A 22,202-nucleotide genomic window follows, 5' to 3' on the forward strand; every position below is an offset into this window, starting at 1 on the left:
CCTAGATGTTGAACTTCAAGTGACTAGATACACAGTAAAAACATGCAGCCTTATTAAGAACAGCGTCTCTTCCAGAGAACTGGAAAACAAGTTTTACCTGATTTTAAAAGGCTCAGATGGTAATCTGGGCGAGTTAGACCTTGCTCGCCTTCTTAATAAATCAGCTGAATACCTCCTAGAAAGCAGAATCCTAAAGACACCCCTGCAGGATTACGGTGCAAAGAAAAAGCATCCTCTATTGGAATCCTTAGTTTGTATCAATAGAACAGTTAGCAGGAGAGAACTAGGGACCATCTTCTATTTTCGGAAGGCATCTATCAATGCTCCTCATGGCGCAGTAATGAATAATTATTGTTTGAGCTGCAAGAAGTACAATTTGACCACTGTGATCTATGATTGAGGGCAGAAAAATGGGAATAGACAAACAATTTTCCTCAATGACAGAAGGTCAACAGCAGGATCCATCAACTTTCAACCCTTGGATGTATTTTGTTTAAAATACAGGCTAGTGAACTGGAAGAGAAGACAAGCAATACAATAACAGTATCCAAGCAATACCATTACATAGAAAAGCAAATTTCTCATTGCACTTGGGAGCTGATGTTCTTTGCTGCAGGGCTGCTGTGCCTTTCCCTGAGCTCCTATAAGCACCTGAGGCACCTTTTGCAACAGCTTACTAGAGACAAAGTTATCTGCGTGAAGGTCCCTTCCATTCAGAGACAGGACAGGACTTCAATGGAAGCTCTGCAAATCAAAAAAACAGCAGGGATTTGGATAAAGATTGGAGTCCTAGAGTATAGTCGGTGCCTATGAATTATTGCTTAGAGACCTGTGGCACTGTCCACTTAGATGTAAGTTTTTCAAAGTCTTCACCCTGAACAAACACTTGGTCCAGCTATGTCTATTTGAATTTGTATGATGTTTGGACCCAGTTCCCTAGTTTGGAGTTGTCCCTCCTATGAAAAGTTCATTATTATCATCCTGAAAGAAGCACAATCAATGCAGCCTCTTTTAGAAGAGGGGAACTGCAGTTTAGACAGTGAAAGAAGTGAAAGGCAAGAACACCATCCCCTCTCTTCAACAGATGGGCAGATTTTCCTCCTGATGTGTATAACTAGACACTTCTAATGTGCCACTCACTTTGGTTTGCAAAGCTGAAGATGTGTTGGGTATAATATTAGAGCTCTCCATTCTTCTGCCCTCTTCGTGCTCTTTTAAGATTATTTCAATAATCGACATGTATCCTCTTAGCCAAGGGAAAGCAATACAGCCAGTCACTGATTCTGGCACAGATCATCCTGCTGGAGACCTTCTCCATGCAGCCATGTGTGCAAGCAGCTGTGTACAAGTAGCTATGACCGTCAGCTCTTGAACAGTCTGTGTTGTTAAAGCCTGGGGATAAACACACAGGCCCACAAATGATAAGCTTAAACCATACTAACAACTGTTTGAGACAGAGTTCCTTCATCAATAACAGCTATTAGCACATCCGAGTCTGATTCAACTCTTTCACCATCTGCGACAACATGTCATTTGCATTAATCCTTCATTTTCTTTGCACCACATTTCTTCTTAGCATTCATGCTTCCCAACTTGCAGGAACATTTGTCTGACCCTTCTCCATAAAACAACAACCGTCAACACATGTATTTAGATGAGCCAGTGATCATAATCAAGAACACCGCACTGATTTGATATTGCCATCTTGGAAACCAATGAATTGAGAACTGCTAACGAATCACTAACGCTCAGTAATTACATCTTCAACAGGCAGCGATTGTATAGGTGGGTCATTCTGTGTGTACACAGCGTTACTTCATTTTTTTCATTCCTGCTCTACTACACACTTAAAAATATGTTCAGGTAGAGAAAGTATATCGGGTGCCCTCATGAACAGCATGGGGGCTAAACCACACAAAACACTATGCATCAGAAAGAATTTACCAGGGAAATTGTTACATGACAGAAATACGCCATTACTGGTAGTTTCACAAAATAAGCATCCTACTTTCAAACCTTAGATTTAATCCATATGGGAGATGTACAGAATACCTTTAAAAGGCAAGTCAAGCAATTTGAATTAATCTCTGAATCCGAATCTCAAGAGGACAGCTTTGGGGCACACTCGGATTTCCCTCCTGCTAACCCACCCCTGTCCCACAGGTGATAATTACCTCTCTCCCTTTCAGTAAGGGCAAACAGACATCTCTTCCCCACAGGGAAAAGAACACTTTTCTCTCTCAAGTTGTCTATCATCTGATTAACATAATAAAGTTAAATTCAGAGAAAAAGCATAGGCCTGTATTTAGCCTCAAGTTTGTGGTTTCCATTTCAGGCTTGAAAAAGTTCTTGTGTCCCTCCAGTGCATGGAGGAGCTGGTGACGGGCAGAAAACTTTGAAGAAAGGTCACACATTTTTTGCTGACGGGCCAGCAAAAAAGCAATGCATTTCAGGCACGGAAATAATCACTAGAAGGCCATAGCAAAGCAAAGTTTTAGAGAACAGTTTCCAGTCTGGTGCTCTTAAAATATATGAGCATTTGACAAGCAAGAGAGACAACTCTCTGCCATCCCCCTTCTCCTCCCACCCTGCCACTGCCACCCCCACTGGACCACCTCTCTTATGAAGAGAGGCTGAGGGATTTGGGTCTCTTCAGTCTGGAAAAAAGATGACTGAGGGGGGATCTTATCAATGCTTATAAATACTTAAAGGCTGGGTGTTAGGAGGATGGGTCCAGGCTCTTTTCAGTGGTGCCCAGCGACAGGACAAGAGGTAATGGGCACAAACTTGAACACAGGAAGTTCCATCTTAACAGGAGGAGGAACTTCTTTACTCTGAGGGTGGCAGAGCACTGGAACAGGCTGCCCAGAGAGGTGGTGGAGTCTCTGTCTCTGGAGACATTCAAAACCCGCCTGGACGCGTTCCTGCGCAACCTGCTCTAGGTGACCCTGCTCTGGCGTGGGGTTGGACTAGATGGTCTCCAGAGGTCCCTTCTAATCCCGACCACTCTGTGATTCTGTGAGATGGGTGGTGGGAACGCTGGCCTAACGTTACTTTTCTTTTCTCAACGCAACATGTTCATCCTCTGTAACCCCTGTTGTTAAGCTCTGAATCAGAAATGGTTGGCCTTATTAAAGGACAGCCTACGATCTCACCTCTAAAATGTTAAATATCACGACTGTCAGAGCCTATTTCAGTCAGTTGGTGCTGCTGAGAGCAAATCCCTTTAACCACTTTAAAATCAAGGGCATGTTGGCTTTATGCAAAAAATAAGACTGCGTTTTTATAAAGTGGGGTCTGCTTCTCAAAGAATCAGCACAGATACTCACAAGACATTGACCGAGGCACACTCAAACAGTGCCACAAGGTGACCCTGACCTCATCCTTCAGCAACAAACGTTCAGTCCTCCAGGTTGCCCAAACCCTTCTCCCTCTCCAGCTGATCTTTTATAATCAGTGTCTTTCACATCCAGCCCACATCTCCATACTGCGGTGTTCACCTTGAACACCACCGTACACATTCTGATGCCAACACTTAAAATACCCCTTATAGACAGCAGTAGCAGAGTACAGGGATTTCCCTGAAGCAGCATTTCAACCACGCTTTTTTTTTTTTAACCGCAGCCACAGAAGTCCGTATGATGGATTGTGTTTAGTTTTGTTTTCCAGCTTCATACCACGGCTTCAGAACCGCATGTTCTCATTCATCTGATCAGTGCTCTTACATCATCCCTGTTTAGGATTTTTGGAAGTACTTATACACTACGAACAAATTCAATAGCCAAAATGGGACATACCAGCAGTTCAAGGAGAAATTAATTAAAGCTTGCCAAGCAGGGAGAACTTGAATACGGAATGGGGAGACTTTTTCCTCCTCATCCCAGCATGTCTAAATGCTCACACAAGAACATCTGAAGTCCTGTTTCACCCTCTGAGCTCATAAACCACTGTGCTGTATAATTTTGGTACAGATTAAAATACTCCCTTTTAATTGCCATTAGAAGAAAGGTAACAGTTTGATCAGATTCCCTGACAATGTCTATGCAACACTTCCTCAGTGGTTTATAGTTAACTGGCAAAGCTGGTAGCACTGCTAGGGAAAAATTCAAGCAAATTAAGAGAAAGGACTTCAGACTGAAATTTCTTTGCAGAACGATGATCTTGAAGTGCTGGGCTGGCAAACAAACTGGCTGTTTGCGGCACTCTTGCTGCAATTCAGCCCCGTGGCGTGTGACGCCCCGGCTGGGACTCAGAAGCCCCTGCTTCTGAGCAGGGACTTGGACAAAGGGGCCGAGGAGCTTGGTTTCTGCAGCGAAGTTCCCTGTGCAGAGGGGGACAGCCATGCCAGGCAGACTGCATCTCTGCCATGTGTCAGATACTGACACTGGTATGTGTGGGTAAGCTGATACCCACCCTGCTTCTGCACGACCTTTTCTGGCCTTACTTCCTACCTGATTTGTGCTCCTTTCCCATGCGCCCCCAACATGGCAAAGCCAAGAATATGTGAATACTTCCCTTGTGTAAGAGCTCTTTACAGCTGAAGGTATTATCTTTGCCATTAGAGTGCGTGACTAGCATCCCTTTTTGTGCACCAGCTGACAACAGTCTGTGAAAGAGCATAAGCTGAGCTGCATAAAGTCTTCTCTAAATTCACTAGAAACCCTTCTGAAGAGTATTATTTACACAACGAAAGAAGAAAAAAATCCACACAATCATGGATTACTACTCACCTTTTAAAATTAAAATTTTGAACTGCATTTCCCAACTTTGGACTATGCTTGTTATATTTAGAAAGAAGGAAGTGAAAGAAGCCCTAAATATTACAATTCTTGTATCCCCTTTCCTTCCATGCTTTATTGTTTCTGTGATTTAGAAGTTTACTAAAACATGGTGAGAAGCAATGAATGCAAAAGACCATTTGGGATAACTGTGAACCCACTATTTCATGTGTTGCATTTTGGCTCCCATACAGCCTATGTACCTAAGTGAGACAGCAAATATTTCACCACTTAAGTGAGTAATTTCTTTCATACAGAGTCTCCAGTTCCACCTGGGAACGCCCGTGCTAACAACTTGTAACACCAGATTGCTAGTACCTCAATCATTCTAGATTTAAAAAACGTCTTTAAGAACCCAAGCATTTTCCTGCACTAATACATGTTAAATAACCACAGAACTATCTAACTTAGACTATTTCCCATTTAACAGCTTGATGTCCTTCAATTAATGTCAGCAATCTACCTTGAAAACTATCTATGAACTCTGAATTTTAAATAATTCAGTGAAACAGAGCTTCGAGTCTATTTGGATGAATGTTATTAACATCCAGAGCAGCTCTAATGGTTCGTGTTTATTACTAGTTAGACTGAAGTAGCTGAAGCAGGTGGCTGTGTCAAAGATGAAAAAATAGCACGGCTTATACACCTTACATTGCTCCTTCTCCATTCCTAGAAAATGTTGCATTTAAATCAGCCACCGCCAGCTGTGTTCCCCGACTTCCCCCAGCCCAAGCAGTCCTACTGAATCAGGTTCAGCCCTCGTTGCTTTTAAATCTCATTTCCTTTCTTTAGGAGCACACTTCCCTCACACGCTCCCTATGAATAAGAACAGACAGGTTTTCTTCAGCCCTTCTTTCCTCATCCACTCTAAGCTTCTCCCAAAAATTTTTCCCAGAGATGTTGTTAGCCATGGATATATAGACAACCCTGCTCCCAAGCACAAGTACAGCTGTCTTTCCAAAACTCTGCTTGCCTTTGCTAAACTTTCTCTCTTTCTCTGGAAATACTCAGTCCCAGCAGAAGAATGACATGCTTCGCATAAACTGCAATTCTGCTGCACTTTCCCAAGTAGCGGATACATAGTTGTCTAGCTGGTGAGCCCTAAGATCTGCCTATCCTGCCCACCCAACCCACGAGATGGGGTACAGGTCTAGCATGGACTGCCACGCTCTAACAACTGGAAACATCTATTCTCCCAGCACCACCATGACCAGAAACTTGGAAAGGTGAGAGAGAGACATCGTAAGAGCAAAAATGGCAAGCCTGGAACTGGGAGTTCTCATGACACCAACACAGAGCTTCAGAGGCATTCCCAAAACTGGAACACAGCTTTTATTGCTGTAGAGACTGGGCCATCCTGCTTAAAATACTGATACTCCGCAAAAGCGTCTAGTGTCCACGTAATCACACAGTGAAACTCTTAGGGCTTTTTTGGGCTCAGTTCAGATCTGATCAGAGTCTCTTACTGCCCTAACTCTACAGCCTCCACTGTCTCAGAGGAGAACACGCTCCTGCTTGATGTTCTGGTGACTTGTCCTCCAACACTTGACAAGCCAGCCAGAACGAGAGCAGTCGCAGAACTAAGTGCCAACATTAATTTTCAAAGGGAAGAGAAAAGAAAAGAAAAGAAAAGAAAAAAGTAACAGCAAGCCTGATAGCTAGTTCAGAGCAACTAAGGGGACACAGTTGAATTAACAAATATCAGTATCTGCTGACAGAGAGCAAAAGCAGCAATTTTTCTATGACAATTGCTTTTACGTCATGGCAAAAAATGCAAGGCAGGCACAAATGCTAGGCTGCTGAGAGGTGGTGAAGAGGGATGGGAGGGAAAGGAACTTTACTGAAGGGAAACGTGGCTAGAAGACTTGGACACAAACACAAACGTGAAAGCTTGGTGAATGATCTCCAATCATTCACAAGCCACTTTGAATAATTACCCTGCATGCTTAGCACAGTTACTCTTTACTAAGAGTGCCAGTCTAGGAAAGGTGGTTTTGGCAGCCAGGTAAGAGAGACACAGCTCGCTCTACAGTGAAGTTTGCCTGCAATCAGTTACAGCTGAAGCAGCAAGGACAAAAGCTTTCAAGTTTGACAAGCAAAGCCATTTTGAGTCTGCACAACATTGCTCTTCATTTAAACCAGCGTATGTTCTCATTGTACATGGATCTTTCTTTAAGGAAGCTTTGAAAGGCCTGGAGTCCCCCTCAGCTGCACATGTGGAGAGACAGAGCAGAGCTCCAGAGAGGACACGTACCAAGCATGGCAGGAGGGATGAGGCATGAGTCTGCCTAAAGCTAGTCTTGAAGAAAACCCTGAGGACAAGGGTATAGTTAAGGCCCTCCTTCAGACTTCTCCACATAACCCCTTCCTTGGCCCCCAGCCTGGGGGACACTGTCCCATTAGTAAATTATCTGCTCTTCAACCTAAGCAGAGGAAAATGACTTCCAAAGGTAAAACCTACATCACTAAATCAGGAAAGAGGAGGGGAGGGAGACTGGCTCATAAAGCTCACCTGGCCTGATTATCACCCTTGTATCAGCTTCTGCCTGCAACAGAACAGATGAAGTTTACTGACCATTCAGATGTAATCTACTTAGTACTATGCAACATGCTGATACATGTATTTTTAAGAAATTAATGCTATACACTATCAAAATGCATCCATCATAGAAAGAATCCAACAATCATGGGATACCAACAGTTACTGAAAAACCACAACCGCAGAGGGAAGCTTCCTCTGTACCAAACTCCATTTGGTATTTTCACCAATGATCTGGCAGAAGACAAAACCAGTCCTACTAAAGATAGTGGACTGGTAAATAATGCAGCAGACAAGGCAGAGAGAGAGTTATTTGGCCTGTCAGTGTGCGCAGCCAATTCAAATAGGAGATGCAGTCACTCCACAAAACACGAAGTCAGACACCTTCACCCATACCATGCAGGTCACATCTGGGTATGGATGAGGATTTAGAAGCCAGAACACACAGGTACTTAATGCTCGTTTCTAGTGTCACACTATGATCTACAAACTGGAACTAAGAGAATCTACCTCTCACATGGCAATGGTGTTTATTCTGTGGGTTAGCAAATGAAGAAGGGGAAAGCTGTATACAACTTCTAAGAGATTTGTAAAAGCTATTTAAGGAAAGCCAGCTCTTAGGACTTGGCTTAAATTTGCTTTGCACATATCTGTATCTTCACCAAAAAAAATTTTATGGTTTGCAGATAAAAATGATATGGAAAACCCCTAGTATATGGCATTGGCATGCTCAATACTGAGATTCCACACGTGGTTGGGGTGTCTGGATTTTACAAAGCAATACAGAAACACTGGAAAAGGTGGAGAAAGCCACAGAAACTACTCCAAGAGAGAAAGTGTCTTACACTGAGAACCTTAAAGGGCTCAGCTGGCTTCATTTCTTAAAAATAACATGAGGCATAACACAATTACAACACACAAATCCCTTCACAGGGAGGGACTATCAGTTATTAGAGGCCTCTTTAATCTAGCACAGAACAACCTAACAAACCAGTTGTTGGAACCTAAAGGCAAACCGAAAGCAAGGCACCTTTCCCTCCCACACACTCCTTTCTAGTTTGTTTTAATTAAAAAGTGCCAGAAGTAGTGCATCTTCCTATCTTCAGAGGAAGTCTGGCTGCTCTCTCTCACTGTTACGTCCAAGTCAAATACATATTATTAGCACATACAATTCAGGAGACTCTGTGAGACACAAATGCCCAGAATACACAGGAGTCAAACTAGATGGATTTGTCTTTAAACTATGAATATGAAAATCCAGGCTTCAGCTGGTCAGTAAGTTCACAATAAGGCTGAGGGAACAGATGAGAATAGGAGAGAAACATGGGGATTTAAGAGTTTCAACTGCCCTCAGTATTACTGGCAAATTAAGTCTTAAAAAAAACCCCAAACATATAAATTACAGTTAGGATGCTTTTTATGTTTGTCTTCAAGATTTCAGCTTATCTTTCTTTCAAAACCCAGAGATCTGAGTTGTAACGAAAGCTAAAACTCTCTCTGATCGCTTGCATTTACAAACTGTCCTCATTAGATGTTCTTTTAATTCACTTCTTCCACAATGACAGAAAATGTATATAGAGCATTAAGTGCAAAGATGAAACTCAAGGCTACAGAAATCACATGGTGGAAAAGACTTTGGAAAACACACAAAGTTTAGGTGAGACAGCACAGCTGCTTAAAGAAAGTAACATAAGCCACATCTCACAGGAGAGGTTCGGGCCGAGCTGTACTTTTCCCCAAGGACTTTGTCAATAAATAGGACAAGGGGTGGCTGGGGATTGGAAAAGAGATTGTTTGGTGCTCCTCAGGCACTGGTTTGAAGGCCACAGACACATAAAGGTGCTCCTGAGGGTTAGACTGGAAAGTTTAAATTCTGAGTAAAAACTACTATTGAGACTTCTGGAAAAGCCACTGAGTTAATGCTGTGGTATTAAAATTATTCAGCAATTGTGAAAAGAAATCCAAAGGAACACTATGCACCAGAAAAGCCTTTTCTTGCTCCGTAAGCCACATCAATTATCTGGGCATTGGATATAACCCTCCCCCTGTAATAAACTGCCTGCAACACAGATGGCAATCATGTCTGAACAGTATCAAAATCCCAAAGCTGAAAGGTAAAAAAACCAAACCAAACAAAAAAACCCAAAGGCTTTGCGTTCTCTGCTTACTTCAATGGGAAATGAGTAAAACTAACCACTCCCACAAATCCTCATCCTCCTAGCCTGTGTTCCACACACTCCCTCTCACAGACACTCGACTCAGGGAAGAGCTAACAGGAGGTTTGTCCCAGACAGACCTTTTTCTTACTGCCTGCATCTTTCTTCTGATGGCTGTGATACAGCATTAACTTCTAATCACCTGTCTAAATACACGCACGTGCTCCACGTGGAGCACACACCACACCACAGCCAAATATTCAGAGCAGGTCACAGACAAGCAAGATGGTTCATGCTGCATCTGCAAAGAGCTGTCCCAACAGCAGCCCTTCTCGTATCAACCATAACTGGTTTGCAGGCCAAGGCAAGTCACTATACGCATCGGCCCAGGCCGTCCAACACCAATATACATTCACCAAACCTCAAGTCTTTTCCCAAAGCCTCCTAAGAACATTGAGTGATATTCCTCCTGTTCCCTCTTCCCCTTAGACTAGAGTAGTTTATAGGCCAAAGCAAGATTTCATATGGTCTAGTTGCTCTGAAACTCTGCAGTGATTTGGGAATGTCACGTACAACAACATACCATTTCTATCTCCAGCAGATGGCAGGAATATAGCCCTGCACAAACACACAATAATTTCAAATACAGCAGCAATGTCCTGCTAGAATAATAAAGAATAGAGATAAGTAAAGCACCAACACACCAGTTTTCCTTTGTTTGAAAACATATATTGCATATGTGATTTCTTTTTTTTTTTTTTGGCATCATACAGACCAGACCATGCATTTGGCTTTTCTTTTACAAAAACAACAAAATACATTGATTTCTTGAAGACAATAGAAACAAGTCTTACCCCACAGAGCTCATGTCAGCTGGGGCATTTAAAACCATTGAAATCACAGTGAGGAGATGAGACCCTGCAGGTAAATTCAGCAACATGCTTTCCAGAGCAAGGGTCTCTTCCTTTGGTATTACTCGCTAAGCCTTACCCTGGCTTACACCTGCCAGTCTATCTCCTGAATATCACATCAGTCTTCACAAACGAGCAACAGACAGGATGATCCCAGCCTGCTCTCCGCTTCTCCCTTTCAATCTTCCTAAGATTTTCTGACTGCAAGAAGCAAGTTAGCTGCTACAGAAAAATTTTATCTATGTACTCCCCATGCAAAAAATAACCCCAAACCAGACCTTTAACCTGAGAGATGCAGACTTCAACCCACTTGACAGATGGAGGGACTATTGCTTCATTACTAATTTAAAGACTCTTCTGCAACTTCAGCATGCCCAAATCTCTTGCCATTGCTTATCCTTGTGATTCAATTGTCTGCCCGCATCTCTCCGGTATGCTAGCATTTTGTGGAAAGATTTCCCTTACAACTCTGACCCGAGAATTCTGACAATCAAAGTCTCTTTCTAGCAGCAGGCCATCTTCTGTCTTTCCAGAACTGGCAGAATAGCTCACCGATACTGCATATTACTATTAAATCAGCAGCTACACTGATGATTTTATCTGTGAAACCACAGATTAGATTTTATACATTTTTCTTAAGGCATTTATTTAGCAACAACCAACAAAAATTCAATGGAAAAAATAATATACCCTCCACATTGCTTCTCTTTATTCATGGTTCAGACAGGGATGATTAGTTTCAAGACCAATTCGGCGGAAACAAGGCAAAGCCTCTAGTAAATGTTTTTGATTTAAAACCACCCCAACCCCCACCCCCTTTATCCAAAAGTCCCATCTTAAAACGTGGAATAGATGAGTGTGTTTGAAAGTTCATGGTGCAAAATAGAGAAGGGTGGCAAAACCTCCTCAGATAGTCAAAAAAACAGCTATCCCACTTTATACATGAACACAGTCATCTCCCTTCCCCTCTTCTTCTCTGCTTCCATCCACCCTGCAAAAAAATCAATATATAAAGAACATCATCAGCAGCTTTACGGTAGGCAATGATCCTTTTTGACATCAGTCTGTGATAAGATCGTTGATTCTCTCTTTAAATTACATCATAGCTGTGTAAAATACGCAGTGAAATCCAAAACGTGAACTCTTCACATCCGCTGTCGATACCTCAGCAAGATCCAGACCGCTGCCGCAGCAAGCGCCAGGCCTGGCACAAGAAAGGCTGCTAGAGGAAGCCCACCTGATTCTCCATCGTCTCGATGACCCACAGGGCCATTTTGTGGCTGCAGCTACAAGGAAAAAAAAAGTATTTGTGTCAGAGCCCACTACAGGAGAGCCCCCCAGTTCTATGTCAGGACCAGGTGGTTCTGTAAGGATGTGCAAGATGGTTTCCCCAGGCGTACACTCCACACATGGGAGGGTTAGAATGGCTTTGAATGGACTGAGCTTTACTGCAGGGTACCTAGTCACTACCAGGCACCCTCACGTTTCTCTGACACATTGTGAACTAGGACTCTAACAGCTGGAACAGGGTATGTCTCATACAGCAGAAGCAGTGACACACACATACCCAGGGCATCCCTTGGTGCACTTCCCACCACACCATTTCCTAGTGTCTTTACCAGGAAAAGGGTGTCACTAATTCTCTCCGTTTTTCTTACCTGCCCTGTACACTGGTCCAGAAGATTTACTCCTTTACTAAGGGAGTAAAATAGGGGCCTCAACACACCTCTCCCACCAGCATGCCACAGGCTGATCAGTATTTCCTTTGTCGACTTCAGTGCTAGCCAGGGATGTTCAAGTTACAACAGTGGATTAAGGATTCCTCTCTTTCTATATCCAAAATGGCACCAGTATATTCAAACCATAGCAGCCCACATTTGTTCCTTTGTGGCGGGCTGCACGCACACCTCAACACTAACATGAGTGATGACCTCTGAAACAACAGGGGAGTTTTGTCTCCGGTAAGATTTTGGCCTCCGAAACAAAACTGGAGAACTTGAGATTCCGTCTTCACAGACAAACCTTTGCCTCTCAGAAAGGAGATCCGTGAGAAAACACACCGAAGTCCAGCAAAACAAACACTTCTCCAAACTCACCTCTTCACTGATACTGTTACAAACAAGTAATGCATGGATGATTACAGCTGTGGTGGACTAGAGAAGGCCATAGTTCTAACAAAATCCTTCTACCTCATGAAATAGAGAGCTATCCATCATAGAAACCAGCCTAAACTGAGCGAGAAGTAACCCTAAGGAACAGGTTAAACATACCCTGCGCTGAATTTTCAGAGACACGTCATAGCCTGCATTCCTGAACAGTTCCACCGCATCCTTGTGCCGCAAATCCTTCAAGTCTCTGCCATTGACCTAGCAAAAAAGGAAAAGGAGAACAAGTTGCTGAAGGGCAAAAAGCAAATTTTTAATGATGCAGGCTAACACAGGAAGGACAGGAGATAAAAATCTTCCTCTTTCACAAAATTCTGCATTTGGAGCATGATAATATAATCAGCAAGATCCATATTCATCCATTCATATTACAGATGTATTTTTATATGTTGAGAGGTAACATGAGGAACTCCAAGCCAAAACACAGAGGTACTAAAAAAAAAAACTACCTAGAAGCAAAATCAGAATATAAGATGACAGTTGTGTCAATAGCAGCTTCTTATGCTGTTGCTTTACTGGAAACAAATCAAAGGTGTAATTCTGACAGCTAATGAAAGTCAAAGAGCAGCTACAGCAAAATTATTATGAGTCTCTTTCCCACATTGTTCCCTCTACTGGTCTACCTTTGAAACCCTTCTGTTTGAAAGACTGTTGTAAACATACATTTAAAAGCATATTGATATAACAAAAAACAAACAAACAAAAGACTTACATACATATTGGCATCCGCTTGAATGTGTTAGCATTTTTCTTAATTTAAAATAATATCTCATGGCAGAAGGTTTTATAACCTACTTTATTTCATTCACTAACTGATGATATTCAACCTGATTTCTCTTCTTCATCCCTGTTACCCCTAATTGTATCCTCTGGGATCACATCCAGTGCCTCCTTTCTCTTGATATTTAGACTCCTCAAACACAAGCACATAAACATTAAACTGTCAAGAAAAGATAGGACAATACTCTCCATTTATCTTCATATAATTTTCTGGATCAATAATAGGCTCCAACTAGTGCAAAGCACTCTATAGAGGCTAAAAAGATTATATGTGGAACATAATAAGCAAGTACAAAATAAAATTAAGGAGTATTGAAAGATCACGTATCACACTAGGAGAGGCTACTTCTTCACTCATCACTTTGTAAAGCATATTGTCTCATATGATTGCCAGCTGTCTGAAGAACCAGCGGGACTGAACCTCAGTCACTTGAAAACATTTTTCTAAAAGGAGAAGCCACCTGTATTATTCCTGATGAGCTGAAATGAAGTCTTATGGCCAGGAAGTCTTATAGCCTAAAAATCCCCCTAAGCGAAAGGATCAATAATCACAGATTACCTGTCAAAAAATGGAAACTTAGAGGTGGAAGACCTTTATTTACACACGTGTAAATGACGATTCATTGTGAGCAAGAGAAGGTCTGATGGATTCTAAAACCTTAGTGAGGCAAGTCACAGAGGAAATACAAACACAGTACCATGGAGTGCTTCTGAGGCAAATCAAGAAGGCAGAAGAGATGAGTCCATGTGTAGAGGCACTCATCTCCCTAGTGCTCAAAGCTCTCCCCAGACCCCCCAGATAGCTCCTCCATGGAGTTTGCTCAGCATCATCTAATTGCATTCACCACATCCTTCCTCTCTGTGCACTGCGATGGCAAACTTGCATCTCATATCACATTACTGATCATAGCATTTCAGGAACACACGGGGCGACAGAAGAAAGGGCTTACCGCTAAAATTTTATCTCCTTCTTGTAATCGGCCATCAAGGTAAGCTGCCCCATCCTTTTTGATCCGGCTGACATAGATGCTGCTGTCATTGGAAATGTACTGCTGATCTGTCCCACCAACAATGTTGAAGCCCAGCCCTAAGGTAAGCCAAAGAGAAAGCTGATGAGGAAAAGCTCAAAGCTTCAGACATTCTTGCTGTTGTTGGGGACTGTACCCTACCATGTCATCCTGTTTTCTCCACCATACTAAAACTCACAACACACAAATCTGCATCATACTTTCCAACCATCACTGTCTAGAGAAGTTATTCTCACGAAACTGGTCTTGAAAGCAGAGGAGAGACCCCGAATGCCTGAGGGCCCAGATGCGTCATTCCATAAAGCATCCATGAGCTGTTCTCAGGTGGGTGTTGGGGAATACTGAGGGACATGCCATTGTTTCTGAGATGCCAATTCAGCCCTCAGCAGGAATATGCCTCTTCGGCACAGGATGAAAGAGAAAGAAAGCATTCTGCATTTCACAGGAGGCTATACTAAATCATTACCTTTGAGCAACAAGAAATCATGCTTGACTAGCATTTCATGAGCTGAGAAACAGAGTTAGGAAAGGCAAGGAGCTTTAGACCCTGTCTACAGATGAGGAAACAGGCAAGAGGAGCCGTGCTACCAGCTCGTGGGCACCTAGAGCTCAGAATGCTCCCCTTCCACATCTAAGGAGCTGGAACTGGCATCCTTGGCCTCCAAGAATAAGATTAGCTGAGATGCAGCTACTTTAAATTGTATGTAATCACTTTGTTCTGTTTTGGGAATTCAAAACACAACAGGAAATAGAGACAAAGTTCTGGGATTTAAAACAAAACAAAAAGGAATACATATACATTAAACAGAACATTTTTTATTATGTTTTGTATTGTTCTTCAAAGTAAGCCTCGATTACAGATCTCTAGCTGGAACTAGCTGCTGGATTAAAGTGCAGTTAAAGATTAAGACTTCTTGTTTCACTGAAATCCATAAGAACAAATTGAATTCAAAATCTGGAAAACCACAGGTTATAAGAGCCAATTTCCCATTGCACATGCAGCTAAGTTTCTCTGTAAATAATAATGCACGACAAAGGATGGGAAATATTCGCTAACAAGAGGCTTGCAATGAAAAAAGAAAGAAAAGTCAAGAAAAAAAAAAAACAACAGAAATATAGAACCAAAGTAAATGGAGGGAAAAAAAACCCACAACACTTCTTTTTCTGACATAAACCAGTCATCCAAAACCTATTGTCAAGAACAGCTGAAGGCAAATTCTCCCCATGTTCAGCCAGGCTGATTTATTTATTTTCTCTTTCTTTCTTACTTTCTCTCAAAGTTGGGACTAGAAACTTTGAGAGGGAGAGTTGCAAATGAAAGTAAAACCACCTTCTGCCTGCTGGGAAGCAGCATTTTAAATCAGTCATAGCAGATCAAAGGACATACAAGATGAGTCACGCTATTTTAGGTGTGCATCCACAGCTGGGAAGTAAAGAAATATTAACAGCAATCTTGCCGCACCTTTTTTTTTCCCCCCCTTTTCTTTCTGGCAGCTTCAGACAAACGAGAGGAAAATGGAAGCAGCAGCAGACTGAAGAAACACTGACATTTCATCCAGATTAATACCTATTTCAAGAAGGGACAGTTATGCACAATTACACACCCTTCAATGGGAATTAACAAATAAAAAAGCCCCACAAAACTAAAAATCATTTGCCATAAAGCCAATAACCTGGGAACAGGGGGAATCAATACTACAGAAAGTATAGGGTTTAATCAACATTTATTAAAAAGCCATAAAGAAGGAATAAGAGTTCCAGAGTACTTTGATTCTCTCTCACATACATAAAAATCCCTATAGATATATAGTAGTTTTCACCCACGATTTGAAAAATAATCAAAAGTCACAGCTTTCAACAGCAGAGGCAACATGAGATAGGAGCAGATCTTTGTGACACAAAAAGGCAGCAATTCGTGCTAGACCAAGTTAAGTATTCACAGGGCTTTTTCACTGTGTCATTCCTTTCCAGCACTTAAACTTCCACTCTGGCTAAAAATATCTTCCTATCATTCCTTGAGCTCTCTGCTATCCTCCCCTTCCAGCTCACGAGGCCATAGAAAGAGACACAGCACAACCGGGAGAAAAGGAGCAAGGGGAAGAAGAGAGCGCACATGGCACTAAATGCCTTGTCTACAAGGGACCAGAAGTGGAATGGCAGAGCTTTAAAAGCAGGCTCCGGGCTAAACTCCTGGCCCTCCCTGAGGCTGCAGACCTCCCTATGCCTCATTTACACTGCTGAAACTTAAAAAGTCCCTCAAAAAGACATTAAAAACCATCATGATTGGCAGGATTAGGAAAAGAGATTGAAAAATACTGCAAATTGAAGTGAAGAAGTTATTTAGTTTTCCATAAAACCAGATTTTTCTGACACTTTTCAGCCCAGTACTTCATCAGGAAATTTGAGAGAGAGACATACGCACAGTTTTGCCACTGTAAATTCATTCACCTCCTCAGCAAACTTTTGCTAGAGATGTTTAGCATCAGACCTATTTTTAAAAGTTGCAGTCAAAACTCCGATTAGAGAGATTATAGGATTATACTCTGCTTTACAGATAACACCATTTTGTTCCTTCCACAGAAATGAATAATGATTCACATGGTAAATACATAAGGTCATAGGGGGCTTTAGGACCTTCAAATCAAGTGACATAGTTAGAAACTTAACTCTGAAAACACACAGCCCATCTTAATGATGGGACAAACCCTGCTTGTGGTAATCAGATGTGAATTACCGTGTCCACCTTCAAGACTTCTCAACTCTACCCTTCAACATCCCCTTCCACCTCCCGCAGGATTTTAGCTTCTGTATGGATACAGCTTTCCCATCAGAGCCAGCTTCATTTAGCAAATAGTTTTCCCTGACAAGCGTGGCTTCATTAGCTTGAGCTTGTGACCATGCAGGCAGGGCTACGCAGCTTCCAGACCAGTGTCTGCTCCGGTGAGCCGGGGAGGCAGAGGGCTGCCCGCTGGGCTGACCCTTTGGGTTGCAATCACTGGCCTGGAGGGGCCAGGGCCAACCCCAGCCCTGCAGGACAACTACCTTCACCCTGGAGAAAGGAAAGTGGCACTTACACCAACCATGTGGGTGCTGCGGGTCCTTGGTGGGCCCACGGAGCCAAGGCCAGCCAGCAGCCACACCCAGCAGTTGTGCAGACAGAAGGGCTGCCACGTTTTCTTTCACGCTCGTTTTAATTAAAGAGAAGGCCTTGCGCACCAAAGTACAGCTCTCGTTCCAAAACCTCCCTGAAACCTGTGGTTCTTTGGAGCCAGGATTTTGCTCCAGAGCCCTATGTTTGGTGCTAACGTGCCACGCTTCTGGAAGCGCAATTTGAATGGCATCGTAAATCCTGTAAAAATATGAGGGCGGCTGGGCATCCGCAGGCTTCCATGATGACACATGCTGCTGCTGTGACAGGAAAAGCAAAGCCAAAAATGTGTCCCACCAACTGCCCCGCTCCCTCTCCCTTCCAGCCTGGGCTCCTCTCCCTCACTACCACGAAACCCTCTCTAACCCTACCCCGAACAGTTAACACGAAGCTGACAGTACAGGGCACAGTCGTGTTTTTTCAAAACGCCCCCTTAATTTTGGGGTATCCAACCCGGCTGAGTGCTGGGCACCTGCCGCCTCACTCGAAAGCAACGGGAGCTGCAGCGGTGACGGCAGCTCCCGGGGAAAACCAGACGCGAGTTGTTCCACCCGAAACACGGACCGTGACCCCGCTCCCTCTCTCCCACGCAGGTCACAGGCTTCCCCCCGCAGCAGCGCACCCGCCACCGGGCGTTTCCACGGGCCCACCGCGGCTGGAGAGGCCGCTGCGGCCACAGCCCAGCAGCGGCCACCGTCCTTAGCGCCGGGACCCTGCCGCTGCCGCCCCACGGCCGGTAAGACCCCCCCCCCACCCCCGGCCAGCCCCCGCCACCGCTCCGGCCTCCCCGCCCCGCCGGGGGCCGCGCAGGCCTCGGGGCGGCTGCCCCGGCGCGGGAGGCGCCGAGGGCCCGGCGAGGGGCGGCCGCCCTCGCCTTACCTGAGGGTCTGCGGGTGAGGCTGATGACCTCCTCGGAAAAGCCACCGCCGCCCGCCACGCTGCCGTTCATGCTGCGGCCTGAAGGTGAAGTCGGCTCTCGGGGCAGCCGCTTTCCTTGGCCGCCGCCGGAGGGCCGCGCCGCGGAGCGCTGGGAGTTGTAGTCCGCGGCCGGCCGGGGACGGGGCTCCGCTGCCAGCGGGCCTGCGGGCGGCGGGCGAGGCCGCGCCCGGGGAGGAGCGCCGAGGCCCAGCACCGGCCTCTGCCCGCGGGGCCTGGCCCTCGCAGCCGGTGGCACCGGTTCGCGTCCGGAGAGCGGCGCGTCCTTCGGGCTGCGGGCACCGGACTCAGCCCGCGGGATGGGGCCGCTCCCTCTAGTCCCCTTACGCCGCCTGCGATGCGTCCTCCTGCCCACGGGCACCTTCCCTGCCCCCGCGAAGCATCCTTGCCCTGGCCCTGCGTTACTCCTCAGCCTGCAGGTGGGTTTCTCATGAAGGTTAAAGCGCAGGTGATATTTTTCTAGGGTGGACGTAGCAGAGAAATATGCAGATATGTGACCCGCTGCCAGCCCTTTTAACTGGCCACACAGCAAGCTGAAAATCAGATCAGACAGCGATGGGCAGAAGCAAAAGCCAGATGCAGGCAGGTGTCAGAGAGCATCCATGCCAGCTCCTGGTTATGCTACGATGAATACAGTACCACTGCCTTAGACTCAGAACCACAAATAGCACATGGAACCGCCATGCCGACCACCACTGGGAACAATAAATACTTAACTACATCCTGCAGAAGGTGTTCAGTTTGAGGATTTGGGAAATTTCCTCAAAACTCTGCAGAACAGATAATTACCTCGCAATAAAAAGCAAAGGAGTTCAACTTTCTAAGAGAGGGGCCACTTGAACCCGGGACTCCTGTACCTCAGGGAGTTCTCGAACCAATACATTATCAGGAAAAAGTAGCAAGGGAAAATTTATCCCTATTTGTTTCCTCATTAAACTTTATCCTTGTGCTACAGGTGTCACAATACAGACAATGACAACAGGGAACAATGAACATGGCCTGATGCAATTTAATCACCTAACTGCTTGGCACTGTTGGGACATGCATGTCAACGTACTGCAGGAACCTTTCTGATGAAAAAAAGGACCAGGTGCTCTGGTGTTCAGCGTTACACTACCAATGTGTTTGTTTGGTATTGCAGTACAGGTAACAAATATTTTTGACTGCATTCATTCCAGGATTATCTGCACTTTTGGATTCCTGACGTCAATAGGAGGAGGCAGCCTGCATGCTGGATCTCTGGATTAGAGGAAGAGTGTGCCACATGCCTTAATGCTACAACAGTAATGCTTAGCCCTCAACTGAGTGTTAGAACACCTGCCTCACAGGTGGGAGACAGGCATTCAAGGCCCAATTACACCTGCAATGACAAGCAAAACCATGAGTTCTCTGTCACAGGAGGACTTCTTAAACCATTAAGCCCAGCGGTCATACCTGTTTCAGTCCAGTTTTCCAGTTATGTTGTCCTCAATATCTATACTTAATTTTTGCCAATGGTTAAGAACACTGGAAAGCAAAACTTGTACAATGGCCATCAACTATTTTTTCCTCCAAATTCAGGCTTTACTAATACCATACTTGGCACACCCCTTGAAGATACATACTGTTCCTTAGCACCAGTTTTAATGTATTTTAGAGTTTACAGTCTTGGCTTAAGACAAAAACAATTTTATCTTGATCTAACTGTAATAATCAGAGGTTTTTTTTAAATCTTGTTTAGCCAGGAAGATGTGTCAAACAAGAAACATGGGTAAATCATTTTTACTTACTCCTAGGCAGCTCCAGGCTTCACCCACCACATATTAACAGCTACCTAAGACAACATACCTTGCTGCTCTGGCACAAACCATTTCATGGGTCTTCACAGTCAGACACTTCCCTCTAGCACCATTTCACATACTGGACTGACCAAGATCTCTTGGGGGATGGTACAGCAGCATTTGCAGGCTGCCTCTTCCATGTTCAACTGACTTATACATTAGCCAAGTTCTCACATCCATTTAAAATGTTGAAAAAGACAATTAAAACTAGGAGGGGAAAAAAAAAAGCGGGGGGGGGGGGGGGGGGGGGGGGGGGGGGGAGAGGCAGGGAACCAGAAAGATTAGGACTGAATTTAGACTTGCGCCTTCATACCACAACAGGAATAGTGGGACATTTCTAACAAACCACGAGAAACATCAAGTTATTCATCACTATAGTGAAATCATAAACAACACTATCGTCAAGGACAAAACCTCAGCAAGGGGAGTCAGACATTTTACAAAACATAGACTAGGTTTGTTGGAATACATGTTTTTCTTGCTCATATGGCCTAAGCAGAAATAGAAGAAAAGCATACAGAAATACTCCTGTCCAAAGCTTGCTGAAAAGCCTCCTACCAATTAACAGTCATGGTGTTTCAGATCAATCTTTAAGCACAGAGAAAAATGGAAATGACAGCAGTTTATGGCTCTGTCTCTTCCAAAACTGCATTTGCAAGTAATCTTTCTAGCCTAAATTGTGCTTTCTGTCTCTTCAGTATGCATGCCTGAAAATAAGAACACTATGACTGTTAAGTGTCTCTCCAGTCTCAACGTAGATCTATACTCAGCCACTTATAGTATACTATACATCAGCAACAGCAGGCCATCAAGGTGGCGCCCTGAGACTTGCGCCACTGATGTTGATGTATTTAAAAAGCAAAATAGAAAAGTCTGACAGTACTTACAAACTAGGCATAGCTAGCTGGAAGGTGCTGGGTGTAGCGCTTGTGTTACTTTTATCTCCCATCTTTCACCTAATCCACACCCCCCCTTGCTTGTCACATATCCCTTGCTTCTCACACCTGAATTAAGACTGTTATTTCTCTGAGGAAAAAAATGTATCACCCACATCCCCCTCAAAAAAAAACAGGTCTCTGGTTGTCAGGAATAAATTTGGGGTGTTAGTCAAGGGGCAGTTATCTCATCTTTTGACATAAATGCAGGATTAATTTTTCTTCATCTAATCAAGACTATCCATGTTGCATCAAGGTAACAAGTGTAGCCTGCTGAACAAACAACCTGTTACCTCATTTCCCCAGAGAAATATAGATAACAATTTAAGGACCCATTTGCTTTAGACAAAAAGCCCTGAAGAACTGTGAATCACATCCTTTGTATTTCACATCCAATCCTAATGTAACCAGTCCTTTTTGGATGCAGAACACAATCATTTTTTTTTTTTTAAAAAGGGTACAGGAACATGTGTATTCTAAAACCATAAATGTCATACTTGGGAGGCTACAAGAGTTTACCATCATCATTTGTGGAATCACCAACATTTTTCTTCTGAAATGTTGCAAGTATTAGGGTACTTACCCTGCCTTCACAGAATGTTTGCTAAAAATACGGTCTTGGCTTTCCAAACACAAGTAATTCTTTTGGTAGCAGACCAGAACATTAGAGCCCTCATCCAGAAACACTAGTCCTTTAAAATAAAGTTTTAACTGTAAATCTGGACTACAGACTCCTCGTTATGCTGATCTGGTTGAAAGATCTAGTCACTGGTATAATAATAAAAAATAAACCACTTATTGAATGGTGTTTCCGCATCCCTTGTGCTTTTCTGTAAGTTCGGCACATTTTATCTCCTGTTAAAAAATGAAAAATACAATGCTTCTGTGTGGCACTCCATAGAGCTGCAAGGACACATTCAGTAATAGCTTAAGAAGCAACGACATAGTAAACCAAGAGAAAGCCTCCAAGATAGCTAGATAAAACATCTATCAAATATTGCAGGAG

The 22,202-nt window shown here is 43.8% G+C and overlaps 2 protein-coding genes across 2 annotated transcripts in view; both read right to left on the minus strand.

Moving 5' to 3' along the window:
* LOC128909419 (deubiquitinase DESI2-like) overlaps positions 1–10,832 on the minus strand; it is an 87,000-nt gene extending 76,168 nt beyond the window's left edge. Inside the window, exon 1 of the mRNA XM_054201070.1 lies at positions 10,057–10,832. Coding sequence (XP_054057045.1) covers positions 10,057–10,260 — 204 coding nt within the window. The 5' untranslated portion in view covers positions 10,261–10,832. The remainder of the gene's footprint in view (positions 1–10,056) is intronic.
* Positions 10,833–11,071: 239 nt separating this feature from the next.
* On the minus strand, positions 11,072–18,578 carry SYNJ2BP (synaptojanin 2 binding protein). The gene is made up of 4 exons (XM_054201080.1): positions 18,385–18,578; positions 14,280–14,416; positions 12,655–12,750; positions 11,072–11,670 (listed from the first exon to the last, which is right to left on the minus strand). The coding sequence occupies exons 1-4, from the start codon at positions 18,452–18,454 to the stop codon at positions 11,530–11,532; spliced, it is 444 nt and encodes a 147-aa protein (XP_054057055.1). The 5' UTR covers positions 18,455–18,578; the 3' UTR covers positions 11,072–11,529.
* Between the last annotated feature and the right edge of the window lie 3,624 nt (positions 18,579–22,202).

Source organism: Rissa tridactyla, chromosome 4 (assembly GCF_028500815.1).
Source record: "Rissa tridactyla isolate bRisTri1 chromosome 4, bRisTri1.patW.cur.20221130, whole genome shotgun sequence".
Classification (NCBI taxonomy): Eukaryota; Metazoa; Chordata; class Aves; order Charadriiformes; family Laridae; genus Rissa; species Rissa tridactyla.